Source organism: Dromaius novaehollandiae, chromosome 11, assembly GCF_036370855.1.
Source record: "Dromaius novaehollandiae isolate bDroNov1 chromosome 11, bDroNov1.hap1, whole genome shotgun sequence".
Lineage (NCBI taxonomy): Eukaryota > Metazoa > Chordata > Aves > Casuariiformes > Dromaiidae > Dromaius > Dromaius novaehollandiae.
Window position 1 is genome coordinate 2,260,261 of NC_088108.1, and position 21,249 is coordinate 2,281,509.

A 21,249-nucleotide genomic window follows, 5' to 3' on the forward strand; every position below is an offset into this window, starting at 1 on the left:
GGCTAGTGTAGCCACCCTGCCTCCACTCCAGCCGCTCTCTCCACTGGGTTATAACCCCAAGCTCTGCAGGGCAATGGAGGGCCCTGGAGAGGGAAGGTCTTTGTTCTCCCAGCCCTGCAGGATGCTTTCAGCAGGATTAAAGGACACCCGCATCTCCTCAGATGTGGCTTTCAACCCACAGCGCAGGGCAAGCTGGGCAGCTGCTGGGCAGGCTGTGCCAGTGCTGCCCAGCCCAGGCAGGCAGGGTTGGTCATTGCAGTCTTCCTTGGTCTCACAGCAAGGGCCCTGGGACAGCTCTCTGTTGGGGCAAGGGCTCATGCCAGGAGGCCACTCACACAGTCATGCCACATGGTAGCACTGGGACAGAAACTGGTGCACAAGACCCGTCAAACCTATTTTGCTGAGTCCCTCTGACTGCCCCCACCTCCAGCTACCCTTTATTTCACTTGCTTTTGTCTCACCACTTGGAAAAGAACAAAGACCGATGCCCTGAACATTCCTTGGGAGGCCCTGTTTGAGCATGCCTTTTACAAATAACTATCTTCCAAAAAAGTATCAGGTGCTGCTGACAGAACCTGCTGCTCTGAAAAGTCCTATTTCTTTATAGTATAAACGTTTGGCAATAAATGCATCCAGAATATAGCATCTGGGTCTTTAAGGTTTCACCAGCTCAAGGTAAATTGCTTACTGGGCTTGCCATTTGCTTCCTAAACTGGAGCAGCATCTCCTAATGGATATTGCTATGGACTCACAACGAGGAGACCATGGAGATGTTCAAATCCGCAGTCTCCTCTCCACACCATTCCCTCCCAGCCATGGTTTCCAGTGACACAAGACACACAGCTCCAGCTGGACCCAGACCGTAAGGAGCAGTGGAGTGAGCATCAAACAGCACTTCCATAATCACATCTCTTCATCTTCCAGACTTCCGATAGCATTCTCCTCTTCCTAGCCTCATTCCCAGTATTTACAGTTTGTTGACAAAGAAATACATCCAGCTAAACAGCACAACTGGTTCTTCCTCCAGCCCTGCCTTCCAGAATCACAATGCAGAGAGGAAAGATTTGAGCTGGAAGAAGAGGAGACCTTGTGTAGATCTGTCCACTGATTGTGAAGCCCAGCAGGGGAACTGAATACAACACAATCAGGCTGGCAGGAGCTTCCTGAAGGTCACCTTTAGGCCTGAGCAACTATTGCAAACTGGCTTGGACATGCTCTGGCCTCTGTCAGATCAAACGTGATCTCCCCATGGCCTCTGCAGCACAGATGATCAGCCAAGATGATCATTTTACAGCCTGCCATTTATTGACACATGACCATGGGAAGATCACATTTGCTCTCCCTTCCCCTTCTGGCCAATATGATACCCATCAGCCAGGCAATCCAAAGGCATTGCCAACACACTGCATGGCTGTTCACGTGCTTAAACCAACGGGTGGGAAACTGCCCTGTCCACGTCTGAGCTCAGCTAGCAGCTCTGGGAAAGCTCTTCACCCCTCTGCTTTCCTTCCCCACCTGCAGCATGGCAATAGGGGTATGGCCACCTCGTTGAGGCTCGATTCAAAGGAAAGTATCAGGAAATGGAAAGAAGGTCCCAGGCTTGGCCCCATTTTGCCACATGTGCTTTCCCACTGCCACCTGGAAGGCTGGTGGTGGTGGGAGTGTGAGGTGCTCTGCACAAGAGGGCAACCTGAGCGTCCTTGGACCTCTGCTGTCTGCCCCCCTCCCCTCTGCCAAAGGACTACAAACCCATCCTTGCTGAGAGTGGCCTAACACAGGGTTTGCTTCCTCCTGTCCTCTGCACCTGGCTCCCAAGGGTAAACCCACATGTCCATCACCACCTGCAATGCTACGAGGATGAAAACATTGCGCAAGTATTACTGCCACTACTTGAACCCAAAAGAAAGGCTAACAGACAGGGCAAGGAAGAACAGACAGTTGTGTTGGCTGAGTTGTTTCCTGCAAACCCATACAAAGGTACAGCCACTAGGTCTTCATGCTTACCACAGTTTTTCTGGCAGGAGATGGTAACTCTTAGACAGACTGCGGGCTTCGCTACCCTGGAGCCACTAGGAACACCTCATTACATCAGTTCTCCTGCAAAATGTCCTCTTATAACAGCAGCGGCTACCAAAATGAGCATTACAAATGCATGTCAAGTGCCTTGAATGGCTGCCACACCAGCCATTCAAGGCAGCAAGGCATTACTGCAGGCTGCAAGGCATTACTGACCCCAACTGTATTGCCTCTCTGCGATCGATCCCATTTTGTGCTCAAAGAAGATGCAGTGTTGAACACAAACAAAGAAAGGGGCCGCTGGCCTCGAGTCAACTTCTGCTCAACTAATATAATCATAACAAAAAACTCCACCAGAAATAATAGGGGTCTGATGTCTTGCCTGATGGCCAGAATGACGTCCTGCCCTAAAGCAGGCAGGCCCTGCAGCTGGAGGAAGAGGAGATGTAGAAGGGGATTGTGGCATATTTGCTTTATTAGAAATTGGTAGGTGTAGAGAGAGCATGGGGGACTTGAGGGTGAAAGGCTTTTCATCCATAATAGAAATGCCACAGGAAGGCCGAAACAGGACACAGAGCTGCAGTGGGATGAACAAGTATCTAGGATTACCTCTTCTGTGGAGCCTCACAAGTTCAGTGTGCCTGGTGGGCAAGGAGTCTCCAACTGCCCTGTCATGAAAGGACAGATGCTGCAAACAGGAGAGACCAGCACAAATGCTGGAGCGTGGGTGGCTCCTCTATTTGATTTGGACTCTTTAGTAACTAACTCTGAAGCTTTGCTCTGGAAGATGCATATTCGCTAATCATCAAGATGGCCTTTCCCCGCTTGGAGGAGGAACAAATAAACGCTCATCGCCCAGGGCTTCAGAGCCATGTTCCCTGCCTGAGACAAGGGGGAGGAGAACAAGAGCGCAAGCCAGCAGGATGTGACAGCAGGCTTGTCTAGTAAGGCTTCAAAAAGGGCAGGGAAACCCAAGTAGGAGATGCAGCAATGATTTCCTTCTTCTCAGATGCAACCCAGCCCTCCTGAGGCCACTGTCCTTTCTGCCCTAACATCATTGATCCTGGGTACAAGGGAGCTGTCTGTGCTGAGCCAGGTGCCGTGACACAGGTCCCAGTAGTGTGCTAAGACATCTTGCCTGTGTCTACACCGTTCCCAGGTCCATGCACATAAGGTGGCTGAGAGCTTTTAGACAGACTAGCTCAAACTGTTTCCAGAACACATGCCTGTGGTGTCCACACCACAGCCACTAACAGCAATCACTCCAGAGCCCCAGCTCTGCACAATACATAAGCTACCAACGCCAGTGTGTGACCAGGGTTTTGTGTCAGTTGGCAGACCTTCTGGGCCATCAGGTCCCTATGTATGTTCATCTTGAAAGTCCAGAGAAAACTGGGTTCCTAGCTTAAAGGAAAAGTGAGCTGGATCACAACCTGACAGACCTCCAGAGACGATGTAATCCAAGAGAGAGGGATGAGCTGTCTACTCAGCTCTTCACAAACTGCTTCCCTGGGGAAAGGGCTTTTCACTTTGCCATGGTCTTGGGTGCAGACCATGCTGCATGGTGACCCTACCACGACAAGGACTGCTTCTGCTCAGGACTAGGAAGTTCGTATCCTCTGGCCACCTCCACCCAGGCTTTACACATCCTTGGAAAGGAGGAGAGGGGCGGCTGTGCAGGGGACACAACAGGAACATACTGCTGTTGTACAGGGAACCAAGAAATGCTATGGAACCGGCAAGCACCTGACAATATACTAGTGGCATTAGACAGCAGAGCAGTAAATGAAGGGAAGGAAAAGACCGTAGGAGTCCTCCCCAGAAGGTCAGGAGCTGAGATACCAGAGAAGCCTTCTGAATTTCATCTCCTCAAGGTAAACTAGAGATTGTGTGGCTGACAGCAAGGTGGAGCGTATGCCATTCAAAAAGATGTGATAATTAGCATTCAGTTAGTGGGGCTTTGGTCAGCAAGCAGGAGACACAAGGAATCCTCGGACTGACCGTACCCCCTTGACAAAGCAGAGGTGAACACACTATTGGCCTCAGGAGACAGAAGTGAGAAGCAGCATGTTTCTGTAAAAAAAGCTGCATGTGTCCTGCTTAATTCAGGCTAATTAATCCCTGCTGGAACCCCCCTTTTTAGGCTTCAAATACACACAATATATTAAAAAAAAAAACCTTAAAGGAAGACATGAGAAGAGTGCGGTGAAAGCACAATTAATGGTTTCAGTCTCCTCTATCTCTAAGAAAAACCAGTATCCTTGGGTGCACAGAATTGAAAGGGAGGATATACTTTATTGAAGAGAAGTCGAGCGCTATCATTTAAATTAAACAGTATACTAGATGACACAAATAAAACAGATTTTCTTGATTTTGCACTTTCAAATGGACCTGGAAGACGTCTGAGGCCAACCCAGGGTTAAACACAGATTAATAAAGATCTTTTTTTAAACCTGGTCAGCAGATTATGTAATGCTGAAGTGGAAGACAGCTGATGAAGGTCTGCAAAGATAAATTCACTGAGAAAAAACAGTGGATAATCTCCAAAATCTGCTGTAAGGTAGAGGGGGATCAATACCAGGATTTAGAGCCAACAGCAATCTGTGTTACTGGCAGCGAAGGCGACACCCTCGTTTGCAAGGTAGTGCTGTTGCAAAGGATGCCAGCAGCACACTCACTCCTCAAGGCAAGAGTGTGCAGCCAGAGATCGCAATCACCCTAATTTCCCAGAAGCGACAAAATCAGGGCTGTTTGCAACAGCATTAGCATCCTTGGCAGTTGCTATTGATAGCAGAAAGGAGCTGTGGGGTGCCAGGACTGCATAAATGATGGCAGGAGAGGATGGGGGTCTTTCAGCAAGCACCATGCCATCCCTCCAACCTATCTTGTCATGCAAAAATCCTGGGCTCCAAGTTAAATTAATTCTAAATCAGAAACCTTACCCAAGGCAAGGAATCTACAGCTCTGCCAGTGTTTATGCTTTGGGACACTGAACAAGGAAGATGATGTGACTGTGGGAGCTGCAGCTGCAGCAATCCCTACAGCCTGGCTTGCATAACTGCTGGCAACTTGAGCTTCTCCCAGGCTGGTTTCTGTCCAAAATGGAGTGCTTTCTATGCCATAGTCCCACTGCTGAAGTGTGCCAGCAGAGTATGGAGGTGCGATTTCAGACCAACACAGTTCTGCTGTCAAAAGTCCTCGCACAGACACTGTTACATATTAGCCAAAACACTCTGTATTGGGATGAGCCAGTTCCCAATTATACGCTGCTCTTTGGGGTGAAGAACTCTGAGGAGGGTGATCCATTGCTGCTAGGGTAGGAAAGCTGGATTAATGGAAAAGCTTTCAGACATAAGAAAGAAAACCATATGGAAAAAACTCCTACCATAAGAACTTCTCCTACCATACAGAGAAAACAATGGTGACACCTAATCTGGAAGCTGCTTGCGCTATTGAACTTCTTTGGCGGGGGGGGGGGGGGGGGGAAGGTTTTAATGAGATAGGTCCCCAAGCTGCAGAGAGTCATGCACTGAACATTTTGGGGGGTTAGCTCACAACGGGCATGTGGAAGGCAGGACTATCCAGGCAGCTGGCTACATTGCAAGAGCAACTCCATTTCTGTAGCTGCTATGCGCCTCTCCTACCCAGGGGTGCTGCAGCAAGCATGACTGAGATCTCGCTGTGCGAGGGAGTCTTGTGTCATCTCTCCACAAATCACTGCTGGGACTTTGCACTGAGTGTCTGCATCCGTGTGCTCTGGGAGAGCTCTTCTTTTCAAGACAGAGTGGGACCTGTCTGAATAAAGCTAGATGCACTCCCTGTGTCTGACAGGTCTGTCTGCACCCGACCCTGGGCACCCTGTACAGCCAAGGCGGTGTGAGTCACTACAGCTGTTGGAGGGCTGGGAAAATCCATCTCTGCCTGGGTGTGATTTACACAGAGGCAAATCTCCTCCACATCCAGACCACAGCAAACCATCTCTGATGTTGAGCAGTGGGGCAAGGAGACCTGAGCAGCCCCATCCCACACTCACAACGTTGTGACCCCAGCAACTGTCGAAAGGTTTTTGACTATGTGGCAAGCCATCTGCACCCCCAGAGGTTACACACCAGTCTGCAAGAGACCATTGCACCAAGGACAGCACTGCAGCTGCCACAGTCCAGAAGGCCCCAGTGTCACCTTGGAAGGGCAGCTACAAGGGCAGCGTCTCAGATTGTCCTCCCTGATGCCTGGCTGCACTGCCACTACTCATCATGATATTTTACCAACTCTGGTTCTTCACAAAGCTGTTATCTTTTCCCTCTGGTCTGCATTTTGATCACTGTAGCAGGATTTGGCCCCTGTGCCTTTTCTTAAAAGCAGCATCTCATGTAATGTACAGGCTGAAGTCACTGATTACAAAACAAATGGGCAGTGTAACTCAGTACCCTGTGGATGCTTGCAGACTTTCAGTGCTCTACGCTGGAGCTGTATGTCATCTGCACTTGTCCTACAGCCTCACAGATAAATGGAGGCTGTTTGCCTTCAGTATTGAGAAACAGTACAGGCTTGCAGCACTATATGACAAGGGCAAAAATAAGGCTGACTGTATCACTGTGACTTTGTAATTGCCTCACTTTTGCTTCCTTCTGTACGTTAGGAAGCCAGTAGCACAATTTCCTGAATGTAACACAGGACTTAAGTTGAACGTGGGACCAGATAAAGTATGTTGGGATTGCATGTGTCTATTTATAAGCAATGTCCACAAATAGCTCGAAAGCAAAATTCCCAGCATTCGAACTTATGGGGAAGTGTAGAAGGGCAGAGATATTTTCTACTTCACATTTTAATGTGCTCTTTCAAAAGCTGCCTCTAAAGGCTAGGACTGCATATTTAGTGAGGCTGGGAGATGTATTGCAACTCTCTATTTCAGGCAGAATGACTGATAAAGCTGAAAACTTCTAAACAATGTAAAATCTACAGCGTAGAGGTCTGAAACTTCCGGAATCTAAAGAAATACCAAATTGCTTTTAACTCATCACAGGTAAGTTTGCTGAAGTGCTGGGGATGGATTCAGAGAATGAGGAGGTGTGGAAGCACATCTCATCATTCAGAGAGTTTTACCCAGGTTTCCTCAGAAGGCCTGGAGAATGAATTCTGCTTCCACGTGGATCCCCAACAGGGAAAAGAGTACAGTGACATAGTGGGAAACGTCAAAGGACACATGTATCGTAATTCTGATATGAAAGGGAACAGTGTATCAGAGCTTTGCAGCCCACGGGAGGAGAAGAGTCCCCATATTTTGCTGGCCTGTCTGATGGTGATATATTCCAACAGCTTTTTCGCTGCCGAAAAATACAGTATGAGAGCCTGACCCCCCAGCAGCTCTGAATCTTGGTCCCCTCTCCAACAAAACACCCCGTTACAGAACTTTGCCCCTTCTCCCCAGGGGCTGGATTTGGGTCCTGTTGTTTCCTGAAGCAGCTTAAAACATTCTGCCTAACACCAAAATTCCCACAGGACCAGGACTTGCGTGGCACTTACTGCTTGCTACACAGGGAAAAGGCTCAGCCTTTAGACTGGATGCACGTCTCTCAAATGACCTTAAAGACAGCCTAAAGAGTGTGAGCAGCAGCTTGCTCCGGCGCAAAGCTCACCTGGGGATGGAGCACAAGTCTAAAGCCCTGTCACTTATCCATTCCACGGCTGAAAACGCTGAACATGCAAAGCCTACCATCAGCTCTAAATATAAATCCCCTAGATGACCACCTTGCACAGAGTGAAGGCGCTGACATATCCAAATATGTCCCTGCTCCATCCCCAGCAGGCCCTTTGAGTCACAGTGTGACCTATAAAACCTTTGAATGTTAGTGACTGTCACCAGAACTCTGCAAGGGAAGTTCTGGCTCCTTCTCCCAACACTGCCTGCGAAACATTTATTTGCTGTCTATTCCACCATATTCACTTCAAAACTGCCAAATCCTAGAGGAAAAGGCAGGCCAGGAGAGACATCTCTGAGTAAACACTTTTCCACCTGCAGACGATCTCTGCCAGCTGCTGGAGAAGCAGTCCCTGGATTGCCATCACAGCCTTCCTCTGACACAAAGACCATGAGACAACTGGAAAACAGCCCAGAGGTTTAGAAGCGTGGTTACCACCTTGGCTGCAAATTATGACACGTGGCGCCTGGGAACAGTTCCTTGGTATTTCCCACAAAGCCTCCTGCTGTATTGGTACACACCTAAGAGAATTCCCAGGGCTTTTAAGAGCCAAAAATCCACCTCCACCACCACGATGCACTGTCAGAGAAAAAGCAGCCTAGGTCTTCCCAGGCCTGTTGGTTGCCCCTCCCAGGATGGGGTAAATCCCATGCAGTGGGGAAACTCCTGATAGTCCCAGTGGTACTTTGAATGGCCCCAGCCACATACTGAGGGGGAAGGGCCACCTCAAACAGGAGAAGAGAAGCAACATGGGAGCATTAGCACAGTCACGCTCTGGAAGGCTGGTAGTGCTGCAAAACCCAGACATGATTTTTCAGCTATGTATTCTGGCACGGAAACTGAGAGCACGTCTCGGTTCATTCCTACTCGTGCATGGAGCTTCGTCTGACAGAAGCTTGCTGTCACTGTCAGTGCAGAGAGCTCTTCTGGTGACTCAAAGCTGTGGGTGCTTCGAGCCGGGAACGCACAGGCTCACAGCACTGTCTGCACTTTTGGAAAGGGCTTTTGGTGAGATGGAGAGCTCCTAACCAGGCAGTGTGGGTTGCTCTCTTTTTCTCTCTCTACATCAGCAGGACAGGGTCAGAGAAAAGGACTTTATGTAGTGACTGAGGAACAAAATGCTGATGCTGCCTGCGGAAAAGCTGGGGATTAGAAAATATTCTTGGCCCAACAGCACCAATCCCTTTCTAAGATGCAGATACTGAAGATCAAGAGGCAGCTCCCCAGTACAGAAGCTTCTGCATGTGCTTCACTACAGAAGACTGACTCAAGCCACTTGTGTGCTGCATCACTGCTGACTGCTTCGCGCATGAGGCAGCTCAAGAGAACCTTGAGCAGAAAGTACAGGGAGCCAGGACCTGGCATCCCTCCCACTGCAAGCACCCTCTGGAGTTACCGAGGGCTCAGCCCTCAAGGAAAATAATGCTGCTAAGGAGATAACTTTCAAGTTATTGTTCAAGTGCTGGCAAAAAACCCTTGACTCCCTGTCAGCAAAACCTGGAGTAGACCGGTATCTGCATTCTCTGGAAAGGTGCTGCTTCAAGGAACAGCTGCTTAATTTAGTAACTGAAAATCACTAGTCCATTAATAAGAAACTAATTACAATAGCCTCTCTCCACGCATCACCTCAGTAAACAAAGCTGCAAATTAACTTGCTATTGTTATGTGCTTTGAAACAATAGTAAGGTATTAACCGCCTTCTTCCTCTCAAATGTTTTTCATGAGAGCTCATCGTTATGAACTCCTGACTGGAGCCACGGCCAAGTGGCAGCGTCAATCTGCTGGCACAGGCTCCCTCAGCGCACAGCTCGCACAAACATTTCCCTTGGAAATGCAAACAAAAGATGCCTGATTGCACATCATGAACACACAGAGTTTTATAGATCGAGTGGTCAAAGCAGCAAGGTCATCCGAGTCCCTTTCTTCAGCAGTATTAAAGGTGATCCTCTCTCTTCCTCTGATGCTTTCCTGTAATCCCCAATACAAAGCTTTTCCCAGTTGCTGCTGGCTTAAGTCTGAGTGTCGCTATTTTGCTATAGAAAGCGGAGCTGGGGTGGGAGAGATTGCAATCTCAGTCTCTCTGATAGCAGGAAGGTTGCAGGGAGGCAAACTGTGTACGTTTTGGAGGAGGAAGGAAAGAGCAGGGAAGAAGGCTAGCCATTCCAGCATGGGAGGAAGGCCTGGGACCAGCTTTCCCCAGTAAGGCAAAGCTGTTATCTGGGCAAGGATGGAGACAATGCTGGCAATGATTTCCCAGTCTGAACTGAGGGGGTCGTTCCCCTCACACTGCCTACCCTCCTTCAGAGCTTGGGACTTGCTGGGGTCTTGGTCCTCACCTGTGCTACTGTTTCCAAAGGGAGAACAGGTCTCGCAGAGGTACAGGTGTCCTTCGCACACCCGACTGCGGAAGGCTGGCTCCATCCCTGGGCAGGGGCAGCGGGGCAGAGAGCAGCCTGCCTTTCTCAGAGCACCTTCTGCAGGATGGCGCCTGTCGGAGGTCACCTCCTGGGCAGGCTGCATCCCGGTGTGCTAGGAAAGCAGGGAAGACGGAGAGGAAGGAGGGCTGATGAGGTGCGTTGCCTAACTGCCAAGAGACTGCCTTGGAGAGGTGGTAAATAAGAGGAACAGTCAGGCTGGTCCTAGTTATCCTGAACTCACTGATAAGGTGCTGGACTCTTGCATCCAGTGCCAGGCTGGGTTACCCGCAGTGGCCAGACGCAGAGTGGGCGCTGCATGGTATGGGGATGGCCAGACCGCGCGGTCTGCCAGGGACACTACAGATACCTCCCAGGACACGTTCCAGAGGGCGGCAGAACCAGGCCAACACACCACATCCCACCTCGTACCACAGCTCCTCGGCAGCATGCAAAGTTGGATCCACTGGATTTCGACAGCTGCCTGTTCTGGGGCTGTTCCTATCCACTACTTTCATCAGTGGCTCGAAAAATGGGATACAGACTTTGCTTCTTCAATCCATGCAGCCACCAAGCTAGGAGGGTCTGCAAGAATGAGGCTGGGACTTGAACTAAGAATGGACTGAAGATCAGAAAAACAGTTCTAAAAATCAGGATGACATTTGATAAGGACAAGCACAAGGTACCGTACTTGCTGAAGAATAATCATTCATCCAAACCCTAGCTAAAGAACATCAGCTGGACAGCAGCTTGCAGAAAAGGGTCTGAGGTGGGATGGCTCAAAAGTGAAGTGTGAGACAGAAGATATGAAAATGGCAGCCACTGCTCTGGGATACAGATGTAGGATTATATCCTGGAGACAGACAAAATATCCCTTTCCTCTTTCTTCAGAGCATTGGAAGAACAGCAGAGCATTGCATTGCCTGCAGAACTGCACTATTTCAGGGTGCTGCATTTTAAGGGAGATGTGGACAAAAAGGGCATAGTCTAGACAACAGAGGAATTAAAAACAGTACCATGCACAAACCTGGGGGGGGAAAAAAAGCTATCTCAGTGTAAATAAGAGAAGAGGGAATGAGCTGTCTGCAAGCACATCACAGGCTGCTGGAGGGATGAATGAAATAACCCTTTCCCTGTGTCCATGGTGGACAGGACAGGACAGGACAGAGAGCTACTGGCTTAAACTGCAGCAAGAAAGATTCAGGTTGGACTTGGGTTAAAAAAAAAAAAAAACAAAAAAAAAAACCTTCTTGGCACAAAGCAGCGCAAAGTGCCAGATCCCACAGGAAGAGTGCAGCACCTCTGTTGGACATTCAGGATCGGGTGGGACAGATATCTGTCACAAACACAACAATGTGCCTTGGGACAGGCACCGACACAGAGTGATCTTGTCCAGTCCTCATCTGTGACTCACCATTTCAAGGTTCATTTCACAGGGCATTTGAAAGGCTCACAGAACAGCCGAATTAGAGAGGCTCTCCCTGGGGTTTGTGATGTGGCTACCGGCAAGCTACACAGCAAAACGGGAAGATAGTGGCTGCAGACAATACCTGGAAGACTCTTCTTTTACAGCAAAGGTCTGAGGAACATGCTTATGCTAACACTAATAGAAAAATTAGAGATATGCCAACTACTTAGGAGGAAGGAAAGACTCAAGTGAGTCTTGATTTCACTGACAGGCTCAGTCTCTTCATCATTGCTTTGGGTACCTTGTAACACAAGGGACCTTTTTCCCCCAAAGGCCTAAAGACTCCCCAACTCCCCCAAACCACGCCTGCATCACTTCCAATGAAAAACATTCTCCTTCATTTCCTTGGGAAGAGAAGTCCTAATTACCAGCTCTGGTTCATTAACCCTCAAAGTCCTGCAGAGGATCTAGGCTTCTTCCTCTCCAGTGATAAGTATTTGCCCACAAACATAGCATGACTCCAGCTCACAGGTGGATGGATAGAGCAGCTCTTGGAGTTTCAGTGATGGAAACAACAGCCCCCCAAATCCCAGGAGGCAGGTGCACTGGAAAGTGCATGTCCCTGCCCATCCTACCTGAGGAAAGGATCATCTCATCTGCACTTATCCCACCCCGGATACTCCCAGCATTGCTGCCTCTGTTGTATCTCTATCCCTTTCTGAATTCCAGACCATCACTACCCACTCAACTTCACCCCCAGGACAGGGACCAGCTACATCCAAAACATATCCCACACAACCCCCCAACCACTGTTCCACATCACATCCCACCCATTAAACAGCTGCAGGTTTTATATTGCTTCCTTTCTAGCACCTGCAGCTAACTATCACTTCCCCCTCATCCTCTTCATCAGGTTGCACATATCAACCTTCCTCTTCTTTTTCAGTGTGGCTGGCTCCTCTTTCACACCTCCCATCCTCGCTTTCACAAAAGGACATGGTTAAAAGATAATTAATAAAGTTCAAGCACCCTGAAGCTGAGAATTACCACTGTAAAAACTCCCACACATGCTTGGGCAGATGCATTTTTGACACAAACTTTAATTATATGACCACATGCGAGATTCCCCACTTCAGTCAGGAGGATGGATGGGTCCTGCTTCACAAACAGCTCCTTGATATCTTAGCGATTCACCATTTGGAGGGTGGCCCCAGGCCCTCTCTGCTGCGTACTGTTCAAATTCTGCTCTGCAGGCAGAATTAGTCATTTCCTTCCGGGCTTTCCTGGAGCACTTGTCACTTTGATATCCAAGTGCTCTACAAATATTAACTGATTTACTTTAACAGCACCCCCAGACAAGAAGGAGGAAGCATAATTACCCCAGATTTTCATAGGGAATCTGAGGCAGGGAAAGATCATAGTGAAAAGCATTTGTTGTTTCTCGGAGCCCAGCTGCAGATGCCCAGACTCTGATTTTTCAAGGCACAGTGCAGGCTATAGCATGCTGCATGTCCAAAGGGAAACTCTCCCTAATTCCTTCCAGCTGCAGGTGAGTTTTCTTCATTACTTAAGCCTAATCTGCCTCCCTGATGGCTCCCACCTGCTCACCAAATGAAAGAAGACCTTACAGGAAAACTGCACCTGATCCCATAAGGCAGTTACCAAAGCGGCAACTCAGTTTCTACCTTCTCTAACAGCAGAGTGCTCCACTTCGCAGAGCGGTGGGCTGTGTTTGTGCGCACAGTGTCATCCAGGCTTTAACGAAAAGCACACTCCTAAACCTATGCTGGGTGGTGGGTGTGGAGCAGTTAGCAGGTCTGGAGCCTTCACAACCTTTGCAGAACTGTTTGTTAGAGGGAATAGGACAACCCAGAGCAAGGCCAAGCCTTGCTTGTCCTTTCACTCCTCCTTTCCTGATCCATCCCAGCAGTCAATATATCGCTTTCCAGTGGTTCCCAGTCACACCACTTCCTCCCTTCTCCTTCAGCTCCTACAGATCTCCAGGGACCAGCCCTGAGGCCTCAGTCATTTGGGACTAAACTCTCTAAACCAGTTCAGCCTCGACAAACCCCCAGCACCAGGTGAGCAGCCTCCCCCATAGGCTCAAGTCTGGCAAGCTGTAAGTAGAAACTGCCGATGGCCTGCTGGTGGAAAGCACAGCGAACCTTGCTGCAGCACCACTGGTCTGCAGCATGCTGCCCACCCCAAGCCCGCAACACAGTCCAGTGCCTCTCGCGCCATTGCTGCAGCAGACCTCATGGGCTCGCATCCCACTCTTCCTCCCTTTGCACATCAGCCATCTGCCCACATCAGAGGGTGGGCTCTGGGTGCCATGACTCAGGCTGCCACTCATATTGCAGGGGTTTGGGGTACCATTTTCCATCCAACCCGTTGGTGTCAGCAATTCCCCCCTTCTCTCACTGCTTCTAGGGCAGCCCCCAGAGAAAGGACGTTTCAGCTCTCCCACACATCTCTCCACAGCGATGTGGCACATCTACTGTTACTCCCATTACAATCCCTTGGCCATCTTCTGACACCCTGTCTCATAACATCTTCCTGACTGAGAGCATTAGCTAGAAGGGATTAGACAGTCCTGGAGTTTCCCAGTACACCAACACCCTCCCCGTCACACCCACCCCTCCTCTCCCCGGAAAGCATAGCTCTCACCAACCTCCACTTGCTGGCAGATCTGTATCAGCTTGGCCATCTGATTTTCCAGTTCACTGTTACGTTTAACCAGGTTGGTGAGATTCGTCTCCAGGGTTTGCTGCGAGTACAGAAATGGGAGAAGAGAGAGAGAGAAAAGGCATTAAAGACAGAAAGTACAAGATCAGCAAAATCAGAAGACTGTAACAGTTGGTCATTAACAAATGAGACCATTTGTCACCAAACACATCGCCTAAGGGAGCAAAAACTTTAATAACTTTGGGCAAAGGCCCTCGGGCTTCTCGGCAGCTTCTAATCCAGGTGCCAGCCTGGAGAGCTAGAGTTTTGTCTAGAAGAACAAGCCACCAGAGTGTGCATCTCTCTAAAACTCGCCTTGTCCTATTGCTCTGCCCAACGCTGACCTAACGTGGGCAGTGAAATGCAACAGAACGGGGGAGCCATTGGGGCCTGGCTCTACGGTCTTGCCATAGGGATCACCAACTGGGGGAGAAGAGAGAGGTGTCTGCCCCCTCATCTGCTTGGGCCTCTGCTGCTTCATTCTGGAGACACCTGGAGAAGCTGCAATGGTTTTGTTGCTGCAGGAAAGCTGAGTCTCTCCTGATCTTCCTGGAAAACTTTACGGGCACCAGGAAAACCATCAGCAATGTTTAATTTTCTCAAGCTACCAAGCACTTCTGTGAAAATGCTCACTCTCAAAGCCCTGAGGTCTAAAATGCAGTATTAAATCTCAAACCCACGTTTCCCCCCATTCCGTCTACAAACCCAGAATTTCTCCCGGACTGACGGGTGCTTTTCAAACACTCGAGGCTGGCGGCCCTACCTGACCATCACAGATGTCTTGTGCAGGAAGCCTGGGACAGCCAGACCATATAAGCACCTGTGAGAACTGCAGCCCTACATCCCCTGCCTTCCAACCTCACACATGGACATCTCAAAGCAACTCGCTTCTGCTGAACTCTCTGACAAGGTGGGACACATAAACATGAGAGTTCCCATGTTTCTAACAGAAAGAAGCAAACAAACATATTTTAGTCATCAGGTCATTTTGCACATTGTAAAGAAGCCAAACAAGACCCTCCTAAGCCATCGGTAGGGAATTTCTCCCTCCTTGCAAGTCATCTCTGCTGGAGGAACACATGCAAAAACATGGAGAGAAAAGTGACTGCTAGGGACAGAGCATAGCATTGAGGGACTTGGGGCCAGCACCGCTCTCCCTGTGCAGGGAGTGAGCGGACCAAGAATCTCCTCCGAGCAGCGGGCACAAAACCCGGTCCTGTGCTCCTGACAGACTGCCAACCTGTGCCTAAACTCAGCAGTGTTTGGCCATTCCCTCCCCACACATCCCACCTTTTTATACCAATATAAAAAGCTATTCTGCTTCAATTTCCAGGCAGGAAGTCTGTCTGATATGAATGAATAGCTTCTATTTTCCATCCCTTCTCTCCCCTCCTCATCCTCTGTTTGCAACTGAGATAAAAGGCTCCTGGGAGAAGGTTGTGGTCTCTGCCACATAAATACAAGCTGCCTTCATTTCCGTTCCCAACTCCCCAGTCGCACTGCATTTTGCTCTTGTTAAGTGCAGTGTATTAACACAGTAGGATTTTAAGCAAAGCAGTTTGGGAATCCCCAGGGACTGCAGTTTGTTTTGGCGCTTACACTGATGCATTTCCCTATCACTGCAGCCGCTAGCTTCTGCAGACCGCCAGCTCCAGCTCACGGAAACACAAGCAGAGAAAACACGTTCAGTGTATGCTCAAGGATGCTCATGGGACTGATCCCTGACCTAGCCTGGCAAACAGTTTCACACAGAAGCCCTTTGTAACTAAGGGAGCTCGGGGAACTGGAAAGCTGCTGTTTGCTTCTCAGTGCCAAAATGCACACAGGAAAGAGGCACAAGCCTCTTCCATAAAACGTGGCCAGCCAGCAGGGCTGGGATCAAGGCAGGTTCTCCTTAGGGATGCAGAACAAGAAACTAGCCCCGCGTTTAGCCAGAGAGGAGGGCGAAGGGTTTCAGAAGTGCCATACTCACCTCAAGCTCTCCTGGAGCCTCCTGGCGCTCTGCCCTGCCTCATCAGCACGTGCCACATTGGCAAGAGGGCCAGGAAATACAGTGCAGCCCCCCGTGCTGAAAAACCCAGACTGAGTAAATGGAGGAGGGTGTCACGAGAGGCACTGCACCCCATCTGGGTGCCAGCAGCTCTTCTCTGTATCACAGCACTGCAAGCCCTTGCTTGTCCACCCAGACCCCCCCTGCACAAAGCACGGGGCGGGGGGGGGGGGGGGGAAGACAACCAAGTGCATGCAGAGCAACCTAAGCACCTTTACTGGCTGCAGAATCACCTTCTGCAATAGCAGTGTGGCCCACAGTTCACCCCTCGAGTTGCTCAAGAAAGTCTACGTGTCCTTACTTTAACCCAGTGACCTAAAGGGAAGGAGAGAGGCATCAAACCTAACGGAGAGAGAAGAGACTGGTTCACAGTTTGCAGCACCTTGCAGCTTGCGTGCAGTGGCTGGGACCCTTTGCATTAAGCGGAGCAGCCTGCGATCAGCTTTCTGGCGCTATTATGCTAAACGCTGGTTTGCTGCCACATTGGAGCTGGTGTGCTGTAATATGTATGGAGGAGAATGCAATCTTACAGAGCTTGGAGCAGCTAAAAAAGAGAGCATTTGAAAAGATTTCAGTATCTGCGGACACACAGTGGACTTACATTTTTTGATATCAATAATTCAAATGACATGGCATTTCCATTAAAATATGTGATTCCACTAAGAGAAAATGTTTTATAACAAAGTGCTCACTACCTGTTGCAATGCTTGTCGTGGAAATGATATCCCATTAATATTTCAAACTTCAGGGCTGAAAGAGCATCCCTGTGGTGTTTTATTCGTACTTGGCTAGAAACTGCAGCCCAAGGCTTTCATCAAGATGCCAAGAGACCAATAAACAAGGCCTTTTTCTGCATGCACAGATAATTTGGGGGCTAGTTAGCCAACAGAACTTAAGTCACAGTCATAAAGCACAGGCAAAGCATCAATTCCTGAAAACCACTGGCTCCCCAAGTACTCAAAGCTCATTTGCAGTCCTGCAAATAACTAGCCAATGGCTGGTAAAGCATAATGCAGAAATAGGCTTGAAAAATGGCATAAAACCCCCCGCGCTTTCATTAAACTGAAAGTGCTTTGCACAACAATGCTGCATCGATAATGAAAAAGCCAGCTGTTAACAGTTCTTGCCACCGCGTTTCCTTATAGCTCAATATTATTAAACATAATTTGACTAAAGCACTGAACATTTAACTTGCTAATTATCTTCCTCATCACCAACTTGGCTGCACTGAAGTCGCAGCTTTGAAATTGCAGTGGATCCGCTTTAATGTTCTAGGGCTGTTGATAGAGGGCAGAAGGGGGAGGGCGCGGGCATGAGCTCTGAGATACACTCTCTGAAGCACAGAAGTCCAAAACGTATTTGCAGGATCACAAGTTTTCCATGGGACATCTTCACTCCTCCCCCTTACATAACTATGCATAAAGATTACTACCGAGTGCTTATCCATTCATTAAGTGTACATCGATAATCCAGTAATGCCAAAAGCAGTGAGCAATGTTTTACAGGTATTAATGATGTCTTAAAGAGAAAGCACCTGAACACCTCTCTTGCTGATCCTTGTCTTTTCAGGGCTTCCTTAGAAAGGCACATCTTACTGAGGCTACTAATACAAGTCCTTGTGCATCATGTAAAAATGGAGATGTAACTAGTTCCTTCTGCTCAATTTGCTGAAAAAAATACTAAACACTTCAATTATTCCAGTGGTTATTTTTATGTTTATATAAATTAAAGCAATTATAGTTTTTTTTTAATTGCATTGTAAAATGCTCATAATTTCCCCAAACATTCGCCTTCTGGCCTGAAATACAGACTATATGACTTCTCTTGGGTGAACTGGGAAGAGAAGTGAGCAAAAGCAAGATAACAAGGGAGCAACACCATGCCTTTGAGCACAATTCATTTGAGACTAAATGTGAAGAAGGGGCTGGATCGCCCACCAGATGACACCTGAGCACATGGGTACCGCAGGGCTGGAGCAGAGCAGAGTGCATGGACACAGGTCAGTTCTGCACTGCTGGAAAGGAGCTGAACCTTTCCCAACCTGAGTTAGCTGCATCTGTACAGCTCTCAAAAGTGCCATTTGAAGGTCAAGCCCTTTCCTACAGCTTCACAAAGAAACTCACTGCTTGCATTGCTCCCCATGTACCTGCAGGCGACCAGACACAGAATAAATGCATTTGGCTCATGAGTGAAGGAACTGAATAACACAACACTGATGTGTCAGCATGGACGTTCACGTTCATTAGCTATGTACATGATGCATGACAACTTTTGGATTTTCCTTTTTCTCCAAATGTCAAACAAGAAGCTAATTTAAACATAGGCTTGTCTGCTTCTATTTGAAAGTAATATCAAGGGTCAAGACAACTTCAGGAACGATAAATGTTAGGTTTCCTCCTGCTCCGCTGTGCTTTGTGAAAGCTGGCTCTGCCTGTAATCCCAAGGCCCCTACACTCCAGACCCCCCAGGCTGGGAAACACGCTGAAGAGCCCACTCCCAGCACAGCAGGCAGGGCTCCACCCCACAGACCAGTGTGGAAGATGGTCCACGGCAGGAAACACAGCTGCCCTGGGAGTTTGGTGCCTCTTCGTATCGCTGTACTAGCAGCTCAGCAGGGTGTCTGCTTTCGCCTTTGATGAATCCCCAGCACGTTTCTGGAAGTTGAACACTGCGGGGAAGCGCAACCAGCTCCATTTGAGTCCAATGCAGGCTGGCAGGAGAAAGGACCTGCTGGTCGCAGCTCAGCTGCTCGGTGGCATTGAGCAAGCCTGACTTGTAGCCAGATCTCGCCCTGAGAGATGATTGCTGTACCCAGCAACCCCATGTCCACGGCACGGCTCTGCTGCAACCGCGACTGACCAGCTGCAGTGGAGCCAACACGGACAACAGGAGGGTCCTGCAGGGTCCCCAAGAGGCTCCTGCACTTTGAACCCCAGGTCCTGTCCATCAGCAGGAAAACCATGAGTAAGTGCATGTGCATGGGACAGGAGGATCTAGAGTGCCTGCACCTGGGAAAAGCCTTAGACACTTGTATGAAAAGGCTATTGCTGGTAGGGAGGGCTTTTACTACTGCTGGTCTGGGCTGAAGTTGATTTGTAACCAGTCGCATTGATGCTCTAATGGGAAAAGTGAAGGTTCACCCCCAAATGATCCTGGGAAGAAGGCATGGAAGGAAGTCATTTGGATTTGCTTTATTGCAAGACTGGCTTTCCCCATTTATCTTCGTGCAAAGGCAGCCAAAACTGGAGAGTGTTTACATTCAGTGATCCATTTAGGGCTTCTTTTGTTGCTCTTGTTCGTTTGTAATTGTTTTAAATAAAGGGCGCATGTCCCCTGTGCCCCCCACCACCACACCACAAACATAAAACACATGTGTACGTATAAACACACACGCACGCACTCACACACAGACCCCCAAAGTCAAACCAGATGCAAACCGCTTTCCCTGCACACCCGCGAGCTGGTACCCCCACGACAGAGCAGACTCCTGCCTCCTCCCCTCCCAGCCACGAGCATCTCAAGCCACCTTCTCTAGGCACAACACAGCGGGAGAGAAGGTCACAGATGTTCTGCATTCAGGCTGGTGCCGGAGGAACATGACAATTCAGCAGCTTCACCAAATGGCCAGGGAACCGCAGTGCTGTCCCGGCTGTGTTCCCCAGCGTGGACTGACTCCAAGACTGTATGGTCTGTACAGCGCTGTGCACATCACCGGCACTAATGGAGTGAGGGACGCTGCTCCTTACGGAAAGCACGGCCCACGCAGGAGGGCAGGGCCCATCCGCAACGGCAAAGGAAGTGCTGTCACGTCTGTCCCCAGGACGGGAAGGATCCCCCTGAGAGTGTGGAGGAAAGACCTGCCTGCCCGATCTGGAGCAGCGAGAGGAAACCAGCCGTCGCCTCTCTCAGCAGTGCCCTGCCCACGGCATCCGTCGGCTGCTGCAATCGCTCCCGCTGGAGTTTTTCTAATTTTTAAAATCAAAGTCGAAGCTCCTGGGGAGCAGGAGGTTGAGACTATCTGAGCCCGCTGGCTGCTCTGAGGCCTGGGAAACCCACCTTCGTGCCCCTGCTCCAAGTCAAGACACCAGCCTGAAATGGCCTCTGCCCAGGGCTTTGGGGAAGACAGAGAGGGGCATTGACACTACAGTCAGGCTCTTCTTCATGGCAATGCCAGGTCCAGAGCACTGAAACTACTATAATGCTGGCAGATGTTCCTGGTCCCATCGTCGCTGCTTGCACTGCAGTGGAAGGACTCAGCACTGGGCCTATGCGCTATGTACTGACGGACGTGCCCATCAATGCTGCTAGCTACACATCTCTCTGACAGGATGTTTAAAATCAACTCCCACCCCTCAGATAACTGACTTGCAGAAACATTCAGTGAGAAAATATGGTAAGCCAGTCATTTGCCTTTCTTTAATAAAAGAATTGCAATACACAATAGGACAAGTTACAGAAAGACACAGTTTAGCCTCCTGAATATCTCCTATGTAACTCACGTGTTGACACTAATGCATTTTAAGTCGCTTTGGAGCAAAGCATACCGAGTAGAAGCTCAAATAAAATACCAGCTTTCATTGAACGACATCACCCTAACCGGCAGAGCTGACCTAGAAAATCAAGCAATTTGTTATGGGGAAGTTATGACAGTATTTCTAATTGTGCTGAAGACAGTCTGGAAAAGGAGCCCTGAGCCAAGCAAAGAGAGTCTCTGATAATTATCCCATCATTTAGAGGGAGGCCTGGCCATGACAAGGTTGCGTGTTTATCATTCCATCTTTTATTGCTCTGCCTACTTAGCATGAGGTCACACACTAAACTGTAATGTTAAGCAGAGCATTCATACATCCACTCTTTTCTCAGGTCACATCCCAGCCACTGACATTAATGAAATCATTGTGTCTCCGGCAGGGGTTTGACACGTAAGTGTACAAAACT

The 21,249-nt window shown here is 49.1% G+C and overlaps 1 protein-coding gene across 1 annotated transcript in view; it reads right to left on the reverse strand.

Moving 5' to 3' along the window:
- MID2 (midline 2) overlaps positions 1-21,249 on the reverse strand; it is a 173,099-nt gene that overhangs the window by 48,572 nt on the left and 103,278 nt on the right. Inside the window, exon 3 of the mRNA XM_064517997.1 lies at positions 14,209-14,304. Coding sequence (XP_064374067.1) covers positions 14,209-14,304 — 96 coding nt within the window. The remainder of the gene's footprint in view (positions 1-14,208; positions 14,305-21,249) is intronic.